Source organism: Oncorhynchus masou, chromosome 13 (genome assembly GCF_036934945.1).
Source record: "Oncorhynchus masou masou isolate Uvic2021 chromosome 13, UVic_Omas_1.1, whole genome shotgun sequence".
Lineage (NCBI taxonomy): Eukaryota > Metazoa > Chordata > Actinopteri > Salmoniformes > Salmonidae > Oncorhynchus > Oncorhynchus masou.
Window position 1 is genome coordinate 47,823,634 of NC_088224.1, and position 19,957 is coordinate 47,843,590.

The 19,957-nt window shown below is 42.6% G+C and overlaps 1 protein-coding gene across 3 annotated transcripts in view; it reads right to left on the reverse strand.

The window, feature by feature from the left end:
* Positions 1-19,957, reverse strand: part of col4a4 (collagen, type IV, alpha 4) — a 150,963-nt gene that overhangs the window by 101,626 nt on the left and 29,380 nt on the right. For all 3 annotated transcript variants that reach the window (XM_064984108.1, XM_064984109.1, XM_064984107.1), the window contains exons 5-9: positions 7,996-8,130; positions 7,677-7,721; positions 4,727-4,843; positions 3,657-3,725; positions 3,257-3,292 (exon numbers count right to left, since the gene is read on the reverse strand). In XM_064984108.1, coding sequence (XP_064840180.1) covers positions 3,257-3,292; positions 3,657-3,725; positions 4,727-4,843; positions 7,677-7,721; positions 7,996-8,130 — 402 coding nt within the window. The remainder of the gene's footprint in view (positions 1-3,256; positions 3,293-3,656; positions 3,726-4,726; positions 4,844-7,676; positions 7,722-7,995; positions 8,131-19,957) is intronic.

The following is a 19,957-nucleotide window of genomic DNA, read 5'->3' on the forward strand; positions in this document are numbered from 1 at the left end:
GATAATAGCGGACGATATTGTCACTACCATTTGCCATATCTTCAATGTAAGCCTACTAGAAAGTGTGTGCCCTCAGGCCTGGAGGGAAGCAAAAGTCTTTCCCCTACCTAAGAATAGTAAAGCCCCCTTTACTGGCTCAAATAGCCGACCAATCAGCCTGTTACCAACCCTTAGTAAACTTGACAACTTGACTTACAAAAATTGACAACAGACTTTCTGCACGCTTAGGGAAGGACAGTCAAGAAGCACAACGCTTACACAAATGACTGATGATTGGCTGAGAGAAATTAATGATAAAAATATTGTTGGGCTGTTTTGTTAGACTATTTGACATTATCTATCATGGTCTGCTTCTTGAAAAACAAATGTGTTATGGCTTTACACCCCCAGTGCATTCGGAAAGTATTCAGAGCCCATGACTTTTTCCACATTTTGTTATGTTACAGCCTTATTCTAAAATGGATTAAATAGTTTTTTCCCTTATCAATCTAGACAAAATACCCCACATTGACAAAGCGAAAACCTTTTTTTTAATTTTTTGCTAATGTATTAAGAATAAAAAACAGAAATAACTTATTTTCATTAGTATTCTGACCCTTTGCTATGAGACTCGAAATTGAGCTCAGGTGCATCCTGTTTCCATTGATCATCCTTGAGATGTTTCTTGATTGGAGTCCACCTGTAGTAAATGGACTAGATTTGGAACGGCCTGCCCACAGTTGACAGTGGATGTCAGAGCAAAAACCAAGCCATGAGGCCGAAGGAATTGTCTGTAGAGCTCCGGGATTGTGTCGAGGAACAGATACCAAAGGGTACCAAAAAATGCAGCATTGAAAGTCCAAGACTATTCCTAGAGCTGACTGCCTGGCAAAATTGACCAATCGGGGGAGAAGGGCTTTGGTAGGGGAGGCGACCAAGACCCTGATGGTCACTCTGACAGAGCTCCAGAGTTCCTCTGTGAAGATGGGACAACCTTCCAGAAGGACAATCATCTCTGCAGCACTCCACCAATCTGAACCTTATGGTAGAGTGGCCAGACAGAAGCCACTCCTCAGTAAAAAGCACATGACAGCCCGCTTGGAGTTTGCCAAAAGGCACCTAAAGGACTCTCAAGCCATGAGAAACAACATTCTCTGGTCTGATGAAACCAAGATTGAACTCTTTGGCCTGAATCCCAAGCATAATTTCTGGAAGAATCCTGGCACCATCCCTACGGTGAAGCATAGTGGTGGCAGCATGTTTTTCAGCGGCAGGGACTGGGAGCCAAGTCAGGATTGAGGGAAAGATGAACGGAGCAAGTACAGAGAGATCGTTGATGAAAAGCCCCAAACATCCTCCAGTTCACCTTCCAACCGAACAACAAGCCTAAGCACACAGCCAAGACAACGCAGGGGTTGCTTCGGGACAAGTCTCTCTCTGAATGTCATTGATTGGCCCACTCAGAGCCCGGACTTGAACCTGATCGAATATCTATGGAGAGACCAACTGAGGAACAGACAGATAGAGGTGCAATCAATGAAGTGAAGGAGTCCAGGTGAGTCCAATGAGCGCTAATCCGTGTAATGATGGTGACAGGTATGCGTAATGATGAACAGCCTGGTGCCCTTGAGTGGGAGCAGGCGTGACAGTACCCCCCCAGGGGCGCCACCCGGCGTCCCACATGGGTGAGCCCGACGGGCCAGCCGAGGCGTGGGAGATCGACGAGCCGGCCGAGGTGTGGGAGCCCGACGAACCGGCTGAGGCATGACATGGGATGGGAGCCTGCCGAGCCAACCGAGATAAGCAAACCTCTCGAGCCAGCTAATGCATGCAAGCCTGACGAGCCAGCTGAGGCACCCCAGGTTCCATCGGTGGCAGCACCCGGACCCGACGTCACCACAAATAACACAAACTCCCTGATGCTTCAAATAGCGGTGTCAGCATTCTGTAAGGACAGATGCTGGAGACCAGAAGCAAGTACAGGGAGTGAACATTTAATGAAACAACAGACATATAACAAAACAAGAACAGCGTCTGGACAGGGGGAACAAAACAACATTACGACAATAATGCTGACATGGGGAACCAACTGAGGAACAGACAGAGGGGCAATCAACAAAGTGAGTCAAGGTGAGTCCAATGAGCGCTGATGCGCTAATGATGGTGACAGGTGTTCGTAAGGATAGGCAGCCTGGCACTCGAGAAGGGGAGAGGGAGCAGGCGTGACATACACAGCTATAGGGAGGAGTTGAGAGACCTGGCAGTGTACTGTCAGGACAACAACCTCACCCTCAATGTGAGCAAGAAGAAGGAGCTGATCGTGGACTATAGGAAAAGGAGGGTCGAGCACTTCCCCATTCACATCAACAGTGCTGTAGTGGAGCGGGTCAAGAGTTTAAAGTTCCTTGGTGTCCACATCATTAACAAACCATGGTCCAAACACACCAAGATAGTCGTGAAGAGGGCACGACAATGCCTATTCCCCTTTAGGAGATTGAACAGATTTGGCATGGGTCCTCAAAACGTTCTACAGTTGCACCATCGAGAGCGTTGCATCATCACTTTGTATAGCAACTGCTCGGCATTCGACTGCAATGAGCTACAGAGGGCAGTGCCCTCTGCATATGCCAGTACTTCACTAGGGCCAAGCTTCCTGCCATACAGGACCTCTATACCAGGCAATGTCAGTGGAAGGCCCTAAACATTGTCAAAGACTCCAGTCACCCAAATCATAGACTGTTCTAACTGCTACTGCATGGCAAATGGTACCGGAGCGTCAAGTCCAGGTCCAAAAGGCACCTTAACAGCTTCTACCCCAAGCCATAAGACTGCTAAACAGTTAGTCACATGGCTACCCGGACAATTTACATTGACCCCCATTTTCACACTGCTACTACTTGCTGTTTATTATCAATGCATAGTCACTTTATTGCGGATGGCTGTTATTTGAGTGATAGTTTGACTCTCAAATCCATGTATTGGTGTGTGGTCAGTATTTTTATAGTATTTTTATATGCCCCGAATTCTCCATGGTCAAAAAGTGAGCTTTTGTAATGGAGTAACACATACTGTCCACATCAAGGAAAGTAGCATAATATAAATAAATTAAATATGTAAAAATAATTAATTATTTTAATTGAGGATGATAGTAAATGAAGCCAATAGCAGCAGAGGCAGGCACATGCTGGTAAGGGGGCCATTTTGAAGTAGTGTATGTTGTGACTTGACAAGCTGTAGGGAACCCATCCAACAACCGTCCAACAACCATCTTACTCACAGGCAGTCCAGTAACCCCAGCACTGCCGACATCACCCTGTCAGAGAAGAAGGGAAGAGAAAAGAAAAAGAGAAGAAGTCTTAACAACAGAACATACATGGCAATGTGAGGAGGCATTGGAGTGGGTGAGGATGGGCAAACGGGTGTACAAAGCTAAGAGGGTACAGGAGTGAGAGTCAGGTAGGATGATTGATTGTGTGGAAGCATGGTTTTGTTTTGTATGCAGACATGGGTTGGGCACCTAAAAGGTTTATGACAATCAATCCATCCATCCACCCATCATCAATCAATAAATAATCAAATAAGATTAATATTTTGCGTAAGAGATGCAAGCATGTACAGGTGGACACACAAATGAAAGAGACTGTATGGAGGGGTGATGGTTGTGAAAGCCCACTTACAGGTATACCAGGGTACTGGATGAACTGAACGGTGGGGTCCCCTGGCAGTCCTTTGATCCCTGAGAAACCCTGCAGTCATCAATAAAAATGTCAACAACACAATACAGTATATTTGAACATGAATGTATTTGTTACTGAGTGGAAACTCATAACCCTACGCAAAATACAAGAAGCACCGCAAATAACACTGATCTAGAGAAGGCATTTCTAGATCTGGGGCAACAGTACTTCTAGGTCTCAGGAAGGCAGTAGCAAGAGCCCGACTGTGTGATCCGAGTCATGTGGACCAAATTCCGCCCAGACCGGGGTGTGAATTCAAAACCCTCTGTACAGTTAACACAACATACTCAAGAAGCGCTTCTAGGTCTCAGGAAGGCAGTAGCAATACCCTTAGCTATCCCCTACATATGCATATGTACATTAAATGGCCCACAGTACACTACTGCCCTAACAAGCAAAGGAGCAGGAACTGCACATTTGGTCATTTTTTGTACATTATATACATGCTTTATTATTTGGGCAAATATCCTGCCTCCATTGTGTTGTATTATGGAGAAATTGATTTTTTGTTTGCAGAAATGGATTTATGTTTGCAGAAACTGCAAAAAGTTCAAGTGAAACCAAGGAAAAAGGCAGTAACTGGCATCACTCACGGCAGTTACTGCCTTTTATCTTGGTTTCAATTAGCTACAATTCATTTGGCTGTACAATAAAAAGAAACTTTGAAGTCACTTTTCACAGTTTCACTCTATGAGCAGTTACTGCTCTTTTGCTTGGTAGGGTAGACTACAGCTCTGTCAGTAATTACTTGTACAGGTGTAGAATCTTAATTTGATCACCCTGTTGTTGCAGGATATGCAAACTTGAACTGCCCTGACCCTTAGAATGCCTGACGTTCTGTACCTTTTGGACTCTGATCTGGATGACTGACCTCTGCCTGCCCTTGAGCTATTGTTTTTCCTGCCCCCTGTTCCTTCATGTTCTGGGATCTCAAGGAATGCAGAGTGATATAGCCCCTCTCTGTGTCCCCTACACCAGCCACATACCGTACAGTTCTGTGCTGTACTCACCGCTCTCCCATCAGGCCCATCCAGACCATGGATTCCAGGGAAACCAGAGTCCCCTCTGGTCCCGTTACAGCCATCAAGCCCTGGTAGACCAGGAACACCCCCTGGCCCTGGGTGACCCTGGAACACACACACACACACACACATACACACGCACACGCACACTCACACATTAGGCTATTCATGCACTATTGGTCATTCCCACTATCCAGTCCCTTTTCTTTCCCCAGGAAATATAACTTCTTATACCATGGCATTGTTGAATAATAGTTTCTGATGGGCTTGAAGGGCATTCTAGAGCGTGCATTATTTCCCTTTAACACACTGTTATATTTGCACGGTAGAATTCAATGGCTATAGTTCTATGCTTGAACTGCTTTTGCAAGCAAAAGTCGAATTGAAAACGTCATTGGCACAGTTGAATTTGATTTTTATAATAGCAAGTTAGGACTGATGGTTTGGTTAGCTAAACTAGCAAGTATGTTTGCTTGGTTACCAAGGCAATGACTGTTGCTATATGGTAAACTTGCTACTTCAGTGGATGTTAAACACATTTCTACCTGCAAATGAACACATTCCTAGCTGTACATTTGTTAAATTATAGCCATGGTATAAAATATATAATCAACTCGGGGCTCTATGCGTTCTCTGGAAAATAATGCAACTCTGTGGCACGATAGTTTCACTTTGCTAGCGTGTCATGGAACACACATTCTACATCGTTCATTATTTTCTAGAGAACGCATAGCCCCTCGTTGACTATCCCTTACTTATTTAGTGTAAAATGTGGATTCCAAAAGGCTTTAAATATAAGATTAGGTGTCATTTACCATAAAAACATAAAGATATGGATCAATATGCATTTGGTTTACTATAATAAATATAAACTATAAGACAATAAAATATTTCTTCATTATTTTAAATATATGTCATCAATATTTTATTTCTCATGATTATTGTATTTATTATTATTGTAATTATGATGTTCTGTGTGTCCCTGATATCACTTTCCACCCTGTTAGTTTGTAGTAATTCTCCAAGCAACCCCTTGACATCATGTTCAGGTAGTGTCATCACATTGTTGGTGGGAAAACGGTCATGATGGGATGCTAATGTCAAAGTGAAGTCAAAACCTGCATATTTGAGTCCCATCTGGGATCATTTTAGCATTTCATGACGTTAGTCTGTTTATCTCACTCATACATTTCCACCCTGTTAGGAGAAATTACAGAGAACATTTAGGAAATGTCAAAATGTTAAGATACTTTTGATATATAAATGAAATCCTCTTTCAATGTTTACCATATTTACCATTGTGCCAGCTCAATCGCAATCACCCACAGAGCTATGGCTAATTTAGGCTCCAAATGTTCACCCTGTTAGGTTTCACACTGTTAAAATTATGCAACTAACATAATACAATTTTTCTGAAAGTCAAACTTGTCCTTTTTATGATATACTTAAGAAATTAAACATAAACAGTACCAGTCAAAAGTTTGGACACACGTACTACACGTTATTTTTTTACTATTGTCTACATTGTAGAATAATAGTGAAGACATCAACACTATGAAATAACATATATGGAATCATGTAGAAACCAAAAAAGTGTTAAACAAATGAAAATATATTTTATTTTTGAGATTCTTCAAAGTAGCCACCCTTTGCCTTGATGACAGCTTTGCACACTCTTGGCATTCTCTCAACAAGCTTCATGAGGTAGTCACCTGGAATGCACTTCAAATAACAGGTGTGCCTTGTTAAAAGTTAATTTGTGGAATTTCTTTCCTTCTTAATGCATTTGAGCCAATCAGTTGTGTTGTGAACAGGGGGCGGTGTTATACAGAATATAGTCCTATTTGGTAAAAGACCAAGTCCATATTATGGCAAGAACAGCTCAAATAAGGAAAGAGTAATGACAGTCAATTACTTTAAGACATGAAGGTCAGTCAATTCGAAAATTTCAAGAACTTTTCAAGTGCAGTCGCAAAAACCATCAACGTTATGATGAAACTGTCTCTCATGAGGACCGCCACAGGAAAGGAAGACCCAGAGTTACCTCCGCTGCAGAGGATAAGTTCCTTAGAGTTTCCAATCTCAGAAATTGCAGCCCAAATAAATGCTTCACAGAGTTCAAGCAACAGACAAATCTCAACATCAACTGTTCAGAGGAGACTGTGTGAATCAGGCCTTCATGGCCGATTTGCTGAAAAAAGGACACCAATAAGAAGATACTTCCTTGGGACAAGAAACACGAGCAATGGACATTAGACCAATCTGTCATTTCGAGGGTTGGGTTCCAACCGTCGTGTCTTTGTGAGACGCAGAGTAGGTGAACGGATGATCTCCGCATGTGTGGTTCCCACCGTGAAGCATAGGTGAGGAGGTGTGATGGTGTGAGGGTGCTTTGCTGGTGACACTGTCTGTGATTTATTTAGAATTCAAGGCACTCTTAACCAGCATGGCTACCACAGCATTCTGCAGCGATACGCCATCCCATCTGGTTTGCACTTATTGGGAGTATCATTGAGAGAATGCCAAAAGTGTGCAAAGCTGTCATCAAGGCAAAGGGTGGTTACATTGAAGACTCTAAAATACAAAATATATATTTGATTTGTTTAACACTTTTTTTTGCTTACTACATGATTCCATATGTGTTATTTACTTGTTTTGATGTCCTCAATATTATTCTACCATGAAGAAAATAGTAAAAAATAAAGAAAAATCCTTGAATGAGTAGGTGTGTTCAAACTTTTGACTGGTACTGTATACTTTTCCCCAAAAGACGTCCAAAAGGCATAGGAATGACATATGAACTGTACTGTGCAGTATTGAGCAGAAAGTAGTTTGCAGTTCTTTAGCTAACCATGGTATTACAATATGCCATGGCAAGGAATTGGTCAACAGGTATACACATACACATACTGTACATTCCCCACACACACACACTCACCGGGACACCATCTAGTCCAGGATATCCTGGTACGCCAGCAATACCCTGAAAAAGCAGAAACAGATCAGGAGTCAGAACACACACAGACACACAAGATCACACAAGATTTCTCTTTAACCATGTCATGATCTCTCTTTTTCTCCTTGTCCCTCTCCATGTCATTATGACACTTAAAACCAGTTGAGAGTTTGTGATTGACAGGGATTCTTTTGGGTACATGATTACAGTACACGTAAGTACATTACAGCACAAGTGGGACCTGATCAGGTGAAGTGGTCAGGTTAAACTCAGAATCCTAAATATGAGGTATTTAATTTACCACGTCTCCCTTCGGTCCAGATACGCCAGGGAAGCCCTCCTCTCCTCGATATCCCTTCTCTCCAAGAGGCCCCTGGGGGCCCGGGAACCCAGGTGGCCCCTGAGGTCCCTGTCGTCCTAAAACTCCTGGAACACCCTGGACATCACAGTGACACGTTACAAACACTGGGGATAACATTTACAAGGCTACAACATACTGAAAATAACAAATAAATATAAATATCATGAATTAAGCTAGCATATCAGAGAGGTATGCCTGTTCTTCAACATATATACTACATGCCCAAAAGTATGTGGACACTTGCTTGTCGAACATCTCATTCCAAAATCATGGGCATTAATATAGATTTGGTCCCCCCCTTTGCTGCTATAACAGCCTCCACTCTTCTGGGAAGGCATTACAGTAGATGTAGGAACATTGCTGTGGGGACTTGCTTCCATTCAGCCACAATAGCATCAGTGAGGTCGGGCACTGATGTTGGGGATTTAGGACTGGCTCACAGTCGGAGTTCAATTCATCCCAAAGGTGTTCGATGGAGTTGAGGTCATGGCTCTATGCAGGCCAATCCAGTTCTTCCACACCGATCTTGACAAAACATTTCTGTATGGACCTCGCTTTGTGCACAGGGGCATTGTCATGCTGAAACAGGAAAGGGCCTTCCCCAAACTGTTGCCACAAAGTTGGAAGCACAGAATTGTCTAGAATGTCATTGAATGCTAAGATTTCCCTTCACTGGAACTAAGAGGCCTAGCGCAAACCATGAAAAACAGCCCTAGATCATTATTCCTCCTCCACCAAACTTTGAAGTTGGCACTATGCATTGGGGCAGGTATCATTCTCCTGGCACCGACCAAACCCAAATTCGTCCATTGGACTGCCAGGCAGGGAAGCATTATTCCTCTCTCCCAGAAATTTGACAAACTGACTTGTTGGAAAGGTGACACACTGAAAGTCTCTGAGCTGTTCAGTAATGCCATTATACTGCCAATGTTTGTCTTTGGAGATTGCATTGCTGTGTGCTCAATTTTATACACCTGTCAGTAACGGGTGTGACTGAAATAGCCGAATCTCCTAATTTGAAGGGGTGTCCACATACTTTTGTATATATATATATATATATATATATATATATATATATATATATATATATATATATATATATATATATATATATATATATATATATATATCTGAACTGAATATTCCACAACATTGTGCCCTGTGTCGCGTTTAGTAGGCACCAAACAGAAGAAAACTGACTGAAAAACAGGGAGCGATTGCCTGGACTTGTCCAATAAGAATCACTCATTTTAGTTTTCAGCTGAAAAACAAATAACAAACTTTTTCTGCTGTCTGCCCTAACGAACATTGTCCAACTGAACGTGGTCAAAGTGAACATGTGTAGATGAGAACTTGGTACTTTTGGTTTAGTAGATAGAATGTCTTTATCAGCCCCTACTGAGTAAATTATATACACTGAATATAAATATAAACGCAATATGTAAAGGGTCGGTCCAATGTTTCATGAGCTGAAATAAAAGTTCCCAGTAATCTTCCATACGCAGAAAAAGCTTATTTCTCTCAAATTTTGCCAAGATATTCCATCCACCTGACAGTTGTGGCATATCAAGAAGCTGATTAAACAGCATGATCATTACACAGGTGCACTTTGTGCTTGAGACAATAAAAGGTGCCGTTTTGTCACACAACACAATGCCACAGATGTCTCAAGTTTTGAGGGAACTTGCAATTGGCATGCAGGCTGCAGAAATGTCCACCAGAGCTGTTGACAGAGAATTTAATGTTAGTCTATCTACCATAAACTGCCTCCAACATTGTTTTAGAGAATTTGGCAGTACGTCCAACTGGCCTCACAACAGAAGACCACGTGTATGGCATCATGTGGGCGAGCTGTTTACTGATGTCAACGTTGTGAAGAGCCCCCAATGATGGCAGTTAGGTTATGGTATGGGCAGGCATAAGCAACGGACAACAAACACAACTGCATTTTATCGATGGCAATTTGAATGCACAGAGATACCGTGACGAGATCCTGAGGCCCATTGACATGCTATTTATCATAATTCAAAGGCCGCATGTCGCAAATGTTCTGTACACAATTCCTGGAAGCTGAACATTTCCAAGTTTTTCCATGGTTTACATACTCACCAGACATGTCACCCATTGAGCATGTTTGGAATGCTCTGAATCGACGTGAACGACAGCGTGTTCCAGTTGCTGCCAATATCCATCAACTTCACACATCCATTGAAGAGGAGTGGGACATCATTCCACATAGCCGCAATCAACAGACTAATCAACTCCAAGTAAAGGAGATGTGTTGCGCTGCATGAGGCAAATGGTGGTCACACCAGATACTGACTGGTTTTCTGATCCACACCCCTACCTTTTTTTAATGGTATCTGTGACCAACAGATGCATATCTGTATTCCAAGTCATATGAAATCAATATATTCGGCCTAATGAATTTATTTAAATTGACTGATTTCCTTATATGAACTGTAACTCAGTAAAATCTTTGAAATTGTTGCATATTGCGTTTATATTTTTGTTCAGTACATAGAAGAGTACTAGCAGGTAGTCTATGAATATTTGCTTTCTTCTCTTTGCTAATCTCTTGTGGACAGACAACGTAAACATAAGCATCTGACCAAATTACACAAGATTTTAGTTCAGGGAAAATCGAGATTATCTCTTTGCAGATAACCAAACCTGGTAAAAACCGACTGCCACAACATACAGTATGGGTTATTTCTGTGTCCATTTCATCGACTGATTGGTGGTGGCAGTAATCTCTTTAAGTGATAATGTCCGAGAAGCTGGTGTTTGGAGGATACATTTACATGGGTGGTGTTAGGCCCGAGACGAAGTCGGGTTACCAACAAATTAAAATAATGACTGACATATTTTCATTAAAAACGTTTTATTTTGATTAATTTATTCATACTATTTCATCCTTTCACAAGATATAGTCCCCACACAAATCTAGGGTTGCTAAACAAGCCGGCTGGTTGTTCGTTCTATCGGTTCGGCTCCTAAAGACACACCCCAGTTGTTCAATATTTTTGTTCTGTATCTATGGACCTGACCCAGTCGTTCATTCTAAATGTCCCATTGCTATACTGGCAACTTTCTTATCCCTGGCTTGCTAGATAGACAACTACGGATAACTTACAGTCACGTCAAAAAGTGCAGCAAGAATAACAGCAAAGTAGATGCATTTGCATTTGTTCAAGCTGTTTTCTAGTGAAATTTATTTGGACATATCCGTAACAATGAGCTAATGACACAGAAATTGTGCTCTCTCGTTAGGCCACTGTTGTTCAGAGGAGCTAGCCAACAACACAGCCAACAACAACACTTCAAACTGAAGCTAGAAAGACCGGAAGCCAGATGGAAGCCACCCCTCAGTAAAAGGAACATAACAGCCCGCTTGGAGTTTGCCAAAAGGCACCTAAATGACTCACAGACCATGAGAAACAAGATTCTCAGGTCTGATACAACCAAGATTGAACTCTTTGGCCTGAATGCCAGGTGTCACATCTGGAGCAGTTGCGTAAAGTACTCAAGTAAAAACACTTCAAACACAGAAAAGCACTCATTACATTTTGAATGCTTAGCAGGACAGGAAAATTGCCAAATTCATGCAATTATCAAGAGAACATCCATGGTCATCCCTATTGCCTCTGATCTTCCGGACTTACTAAACACAAATGCTTTGTTTGTAAATTATGTAAGAGTGTGCCCCTGGCGATCTGTAAATAAAAAAACATGAAAATGGTGCCGTCTGGTTTGCTTAATATAAGGAATTTGAAATTATTTACACTTTTACACTTTTTCAATACTTAAGTATATTTTAGCAGTTACATTTACTTTTGATACTTAAGTATATTTAAAACCAAATACTTTTAGACTTCTACTCAAGTACTGGGTGGCTTTCACTTGTACTTGAGTAATTGTCTATTAAGGTATCTTTACTTTTACTCAAGTATGACAATTGGGTACTTTTTCCACCACTGATCTGGAGGAATCATGCACCATCCCTACAGTGAAGCATGGTGGGGGCAGAATCATGCTGTGGGGATATTTTTCAGCAGCAGGGACTGGGAGACTAGTCAGGAATGAGGGAAATATGAATGGGGCAAAGTACAGGGATCCTTGATGTAAACCTGCTCCAGAGAGCTCAGGACCGAAGGTTCACCGACAACGACCCTAAGCACACAGCCAAGATAATGCAGGAGTGGCTTTGGGACAAGTATCTGAATGTCCTTGATCGGCCCAGCCAGAGACCGGACTTGGACCCAATCAAACATCTCTAGAGAGACCTGAAAATAACTGTGCAGCAACGCTCCCCATCCAACCTGACAGAGCTTGAGAGGATCTGCAGAGAAGAATGTGAGAAACTCCAAAAATACAGGTGTGCCAAGCTTGCAGCATCATAAAGGGTCTGAATACGGATGTAAATGTGATACTTAATTTTTAAAATTAAAAATAAATAAATTAGCAAACATTTCTATAAACATGTTTTTTCTTCGTCATTATGGGGTATTGTATGTAGATTGATGAGGAAAAAGACAATTTAATCAATTTTAGAATAAGGCTGTACCGGAACAAATTGTGAAAAGAGGTCTGAATACTTTCCGAAGGAACTGTATGTATATCCATAAAAATGATGGAAAAATGATAAAACCGATTCAAGATTTCGACTAGCTGAGAAACGCTGCCCACCTGTCTCTCTCGTCCCGACTCGAATTTGAATATTGGAAGAATGTTGCAAATGTTGGAGAGACAGACAGCAAGGTTTATAAAAATCTCCGCTGTTGAAAACTAAATGTTAGTCAAAAAGAAATGTGAGATCATTTCTAGATGCTTTTTATAGTGGAGATCAAGTTGATAAAGTGCCTGACTGGGCTGATGAGACAGTGGATTGCGCAGTCAGATGGAACAGAGTACATAGGCATTTTAACGTCATAGATTTAGGCGGTAAAAACTTGTGGAAGACATCGGCTGGAATGCGGTTTTAACCAATCAGCATTCAGGATTAGATCCAACCGTTGTATAAATAAATAAAGATTAAATGATGCATTCAAAGACATTCAATAAGTCAATGTAGTGATTTTTACATAGTCAAAAGACTTTTGGAATTAGGGTGTGCCCCATTCAAGTTACAGGGGGCAGTAGGGGGCATTACGCACATACGCACACACACACACACCCCACACCACACACACACTTTGATTCAAATATTGATTCATATTTTCTGTCTGAGTCTAGCTACTTGTCTCCCTGGTCTACTGGTCTACAGACAGAGAAATATAATTACTAGAACAGACATTCCCATTGAAGTACATTTTCTGTGATGGGTGGACTGGTGGCCATAGCGGGTGTAGCTACCATAAGAGTAAAGCAGGACGTTGTTCTATTTTTATGGGTCTAGGTCTATACCAGGGAGGCACAGCTCTGACTTAGTTTATACTGTAGCAGGCTGTTCCCACACACACAATCTAGCCACAGTGTCAACCAATACCCCAGTGGATATAGTCACACAGTGTGAGTGTAAAAGTGTGTGTTTTGCTTGAATAGAACTGTAACGTTTATGCTACTGAGTTAATGTGTCTGTATTCTAAAGTGTATGCCGGGGAACATGTACTCTATGCGTATGTGTGGGTGTCTACTTATGTGTGCGTCTTTGTGTAAGTGTGTGCAGCACTAGGGAATAGAGCCGGTGTTGACTGGCGTGTTCAGAGTGGATGTGACAGAAGCTCAGTGCTGAACACTCTACGTGCCCCTGTCTTTCTCCCAGCTCGCAAGCCTGTGAAAATCACTAAGACCCCTGATTCCCATTGAGTTTGTGTCACAGCAGCCATTGTGTGAGCCCGGCCATGGACGGCCTAGTACAGCAAATTAGAGTCGCGCCCAGCTGTCTAAATACAACTCAGTTAGTCGCTCCTACAGCCTCTCACCAGGCCTCCGCAAGCAAGGCCTTGACCAGGCCAGTACACTCACCACCAGTACAAGTAACGGTTCCAACTCCAACATTTAACCAACTCAGATACAACAAGTTTGTAGCTCCTACAGCCTGTTACCAGGCCTTGACCAGTACACCCATCAGCAGAACATGTAGTGATTCCAACTCCAACGTTTAACCAACTCATACATAATTTCAAAGCAGCGTTTACCTGCATTTACCACACAAATCATACATAAAATACAGGTGTGTTAGCTAGAGTGTGTTTTGTCGCAGTTGTAAGATTTTTTTGAGGTGTCGAGAGGTCAGACATCTAGTTATTGTGGAAATCGAGGAGAGAGGTCAAAGTCAGTATGTGTGTGTGTGAGGACTGAGCACCCTTTCTGGACTTTTTTAAATATCAAAATTTCTGGTTGTAGTGTCAGCACACCACTACTCACACTTTTCATGATGCCAACAGGGTCATGTTCATTTGGCACCAAATGGGAAAAAAACACACTGAAAGAGGGAGGGGCTACCTGGACTTAACAAACGGTAATTTTCATTGTTTGTTGGGTGGGTATCTATAAGGGTAGTGGGGGGAGGGGAGCAGGAATCTGACTAGTGGCTATTCAGGGTCTGAATACTTGTGTAAATGTGATATTTCAGTTTATTTATTATTATATATTTGCAAACATTTCTTAAAAACCTGTTTTTGCTATGTCATTATGGGGTATTGTGTATAGATTGATGAGGATTTTTTTGTACAATCCATTTTAGAATAAGGCTGTAAGATAACAAAAAATGTGGAAAAAGTGAAGGGGTCTGAATACTTTCCAAATGGACTGTATATTCTGTATTCATTAGTAGCTGTGTGCTAGCGCCAGGGGCTATGCTATAATGTAAGTCTGTAATCATTACTAATTTATGACTGAGCTCTTCATCCTTCCATATTCTAGGGATGTCTCCAGTCCCCTCTCACCAGTCGCTCCCCCTGCCACTATAGACTGATTAAAGAGGAGGCCTTCTGAATGGGCACTTCATCAATGAACAGGTGTGTGTGTGTATGTGTGAACATGCATGCATGTGTGCGTGTGTGAGTACATGTGTATGCATTTGTGTGTATTCACTTTACATGTCTGTGCATGCATGCATGTGTGCGTGTGTGTCTTGTCTATCTTGGCTCACAAAGCATATTTGAGCACCTGTGCACACTCACTTTACTGCACGGCTCACTGTTATTGTGCTCTTCTGCTTTACAAGGAAGCAGTAAATGTGTCACTTTTCTGTTAAAGGATATCATTGGGAATCTGGCTGCCTTTGTGGCATCTGTGCCCTTACACTGTCACATTCCAGAATACACAAAACAGCCTGGCCATCTAGCTAAACCTCTCTGACTCTCATTGACAAGCATGACTTACATATTGTGAGCAGATGTGAAGATGGAATATTGCTGTAATGTGTTGTGGCGGGATAAACAGTATTTACAACATAGGCCTGCGATGGCAACACACCTGAATGGGAGAGAGCGTAATAAAGCTCATCAAGCCGGCACACAATTAGGTCAGTGTGCCGACATCTCAGCAGGGTGGGTATAGGGCGGGGTGTGTATGGGTTTGCATGTGTGTGCATCTGTACTAAGTACATGCATGTGCACGCACACACACGTGTTTATTTAATTTAACCTTTATTTAAACAGGTAGGCCAGATGAGAAAAAGTTCTCATTTACTGCAACCTGGTCAAGATAGAGCAAAGCAGTGTGACACAAATAACACAGAGTTACACAAGGGATAAACAAACGTACAGTCAATAACACAATAGAAAAGTCTATATACAGTGTGTGCAAATGTAGTAAGATGAAGGAGGTAAGGCAATAAATAGGCCATTGTGGCGAAATAATTACAATTTAGCAATTAAACACAGGAGTAACAGATGTACAGAAGATGAATGTGCAACTAGAAATACTGGGGTGCAAAGGAGCAAAAATAATAATAACAGTATGGGCATGAGGTAGTTGAGTGGGCTACATACAGATGGGCTATGTACAGGTGCAATAATCGGAAAGCTGCTCAGATAGCTGATGCTTAGATTTTTGTAATTCGTTCCAGTCATTGGCAGCAGAGAACTGGAAAGAAAGGCGGCCAAAGGCAGTGTTGGCTTTGGGGATGACCAGTGAAATATACCTGCTGGAGCGCATGCTATGGGTGGGTGTTGCAATGGGGACCAGTGAGCTGAGATAAGGCGAGGCTTTACCTAGCAAAGACTTATAGATGACCTGGAGCCAGTGTGTTTGGCAATGAAAATGAAGTGAGGGCCAGTCAAAGAGAGCATACAGGTCCCAGAGGTGGGTAGTATATGGGGCTTTGGTGACAAAACGGATGGCACTGTGATAGACTACATCCAATTTGCTGAGTAGAGTGTTGGAGGCTATTTTGTAAATGATATTGTAGAAGTCAAGGATCGTTAGGATAGTCAGTTTTACAAGGGTATGTTTAGCAGCATAAGTGAAGGAGGCTTTGTTGCGAAATAGGAAGCCAATTCTAGATTTAATTTTGGATTGGAGATGCTTAATGTGAGTCTGGAAGGAGAGTTTGCAGTCTAACCAGACACCTAGGAATTTGTAGTTGTCCACATATTCTAAGTCAGAACCGTCCAGAGGATTGATGCTAGTCGGGTGGGCGGGTGCGGGCAACAATCGGTTGAAGAGCATGCATTTAGTTTTACTTGCATTTAAGAGCAGTTGGAGGCCATGGAAGGAGTGTTGTATTGCATTGAAACTCGTCTGGGGGTTTGTTAACACAGTGTCTAACGATGGGCCAGAAGAATACAGAATGGTGTTGTATGCGTAGAGGTGGATCAGAGAATCACCAGCAGCAAGAGCGACATCCATTGATGTATACTTAGAAAAAAGTTGAGAATTTAACCCTGTGGCACCCCCACAGATACTGCCAGAGGTCCGGACAACGTGCCCTCCGATTTGACACACTGAACTCTATCTGAGAAGTAGTTGGTGAACCAAGCGAGGCAGTCATTTGAGAAACCAAGACTGTTGAGTCTGCCGACGAGAATGTGGTGACTGACAGTCGAAAGCCTTGGCCAGGTAGATGAATACAGCTGCACAGTATTGTCTTTTATCAATGGCGGTTATGATATCGTTTAGGACCCCGAGGTGTGGCTGACGTGCACCCATGACCAGCTCGGAAACAAGATTGCATAGCGGAGAAGGCACGGTGGGATTCTAAATGGTTGGCGATCTGTTTGTTAACTTGGCTTTCGAAGACTTTAGAAAGGCAGGGTAGGATAGATATAGGTCTGTAACAGTTTGTGTCTAGAGTTTCTTCCCCTTTGAAGAGGGGGATGACTGCGGTAGCTTTCCAATCTTTAAGTATCTCAGATAATATGAAAAGTTGAACAGGCTAGTAATAGCGGTTGCAACAATTGTCTAGCCCAGCTGATCTGTAGTGGTCCATATCATGCAGCTCTTTCAGAACATCTTGATTTGGGTGAAGGAGAATTGGGGAGGCTTGGGCAAGTTGCTGAGGGGGGTGCAGAGCTGTTGACCGGGGTAGAGGTAGCCAGGTGGAAAGCATGGCTAGCCTCAGAAAAATGCTTATTGAAATTCACGATTATTGTGGATTTATCGGTGGTGACAGTGTTTCCTAGCCTCAGTGCAGTGGGGAGCTGGGAGGAGCTGCTCTTATTCTCCATGAACTTTACAGTGTCCCAGAACTATTTGGAGTTTGTGCTAGAGGATGCAGATTTCTGTTTGAAAAAGCTAACCTTTGCTTTCCTAACTGCCTGTGTATTCCTAACTCCCCTTAAAAGTTGAATATCTAATGCATCAGGTCTGATGCTAATGCATCAGGTCTGGAGTCAACCAAGGGCTATATTTGTTCTTAGTTCTACATTTTTTGAATGGGGCATGCTTATTTAAGATGGCAAGGAAAGCACTTTTAAAGAATAACCAGACATCCTCTACTGACGGAATGAGGTCAATATCCTTCCAGGATACCCGGGCCAGGTCGATTAGAAAGGCCTGCTTGCTGAAGTGTTTTAGGGGTGGTTGTTTGACCGCAAACCCATTACGGACGCAGGTAATGAGGCTGTGATCGCTGAGATCCTGGTTGAAGACAGCAGAGATTTATTTAAAGGGCAGGTTGATAAATATATATATATTGGGCACAGACCTGGATAACATGACAGAACTCTGCAGGCTATCCCTACAGTAGTTTGAAACTACACCCCCTTTGGTAGTTCTATCTTGGCGGAAAACGTTGAAGTTAGGGATGGAAATTTCTGAATTTTTGGTGACCTTCCTAAGCCAGGATTCAGACACGGCAAGGACATCAGGGTTGGCGGATGGTGCTAAAGCAGTGAACAAAACAAACTTAGGGAGGCTTCTGATGTTAACATGCATGAAACCAAGGCTTTTACGGTTACAGAAGTCAACAAATGATAGCGCATGGGGAATGGGAGTGGAACTGGGGGCTACAGTGCTTGGGTTAACCTCTACATCACCAGAGGAATAGAGAAGGAGTAGGATAAGGGTACGGCTAAAGGCTATAAGAACTGGTTGTCTAGTGCGTTGGGGACAGAGAATAAAAGGAGCAGATTTCTGGGCATGGTAGAATAGATTCAAGGCATAATGTACAGACAAGGGTATGGTAGGATGTGAGTACAGTGGAGGTAAACCTACGCGATGAGTGACGATGAGAGAGGTTTCGTCTCCGGAGGCACAATTAAGCCAGGTGAGGTCTCCGCATGTGTGTGGGGTGGGACGAAAGAGCTGTCTAAGGCATTTTGAGCGGGACTGAAGGCTCTAAAGTGAAATAAAACAGTAAAAACTAGCCAAAACAGCAGTAGACAAGGCTTATTGACATTACAAAGAGGCATAATGCAATCAACAACGGGTAAATGGCGATGAATGGGCAGAGCGGGTCAGTTAGGTGCATACAGGACCTGAGTTCAAGGCTGGGGCCTTTCCCTGGACTCTGTCTGTGTGGGGTTTTCGTGGCTATTGCTGTAGTCCGGTGTCCTGTTGTTTTTTGAGCTAGTTAAAATAGACACCCTTTGCTTTGGAACTTGTTTCTCCTGCACCTGACTCCACACCCACATCTCCTTGGGGAGATCTGACACTCTCCACTTTCTGGAGGACCGATTTCAGTGGAATTCGAATATGAGAGCTAAGGAGATGGAGAAAACACCTGTCTCCGGATTACATCTTCAAACTAAGGGCAACCACAGGAGATGTGTCCATCTATGATGTATACGGGTAAGAAAGTCATTTCATTTCAAGTTAAAGTGTAGCTAACGTTATGTGATCTTATTATTCGTATCTTAGAGCCATATGCTTAGCTAGCTAACATTGAACCTGGTTGGTTAGCTAACTGCAGATTCATGCAGGGTAGTAACGTCATGAATTGAGATTATGGTTGATTGTCTAGCTAGCTCGCTACATGTCTGAACAAAAGACTCCCCTATGCAAGTAATCATTTCGGGTGTGTTTGTAAATTCAGTCTGGCCATAAACTCCAATTTAAGAGCACTCTCATCTGAGTGTGCGAGAGCACAGAATAACTGATGAATTTACGAACGCTCAACACCAGTTGAATATGGCTGTTGTCAGTAAACTTTGCAAAAAAGAGTAATTAAAATTGTTGCCAGCAGCACAATTACAGTCACCAAAGCACTGGATAACATGAAAACAGCCTAACCAGCTCTGCTATGGCGAGTAAAATGGTCAGAGTGGAGTGTTCTCTCATTATGTGTCTGGAAGTAGCTAGCTAGCAAGCTAGCCAATGTTAGCTTGGGCGCTTGACTGCCGTTGTGAGGTCAGAATGTTCGGATCAACCCTACTCATCGGCCAGAGCGTCCAGTGTGCGCTCTGAACGCTGTTCTGAGAGCGAAACGCTCTGAATTTACGAACTGACAATCTGACAGCACAGTTGCAGTTACCAACGCTCTGGATAACATAACAGCCTAACCAGCTCTGCT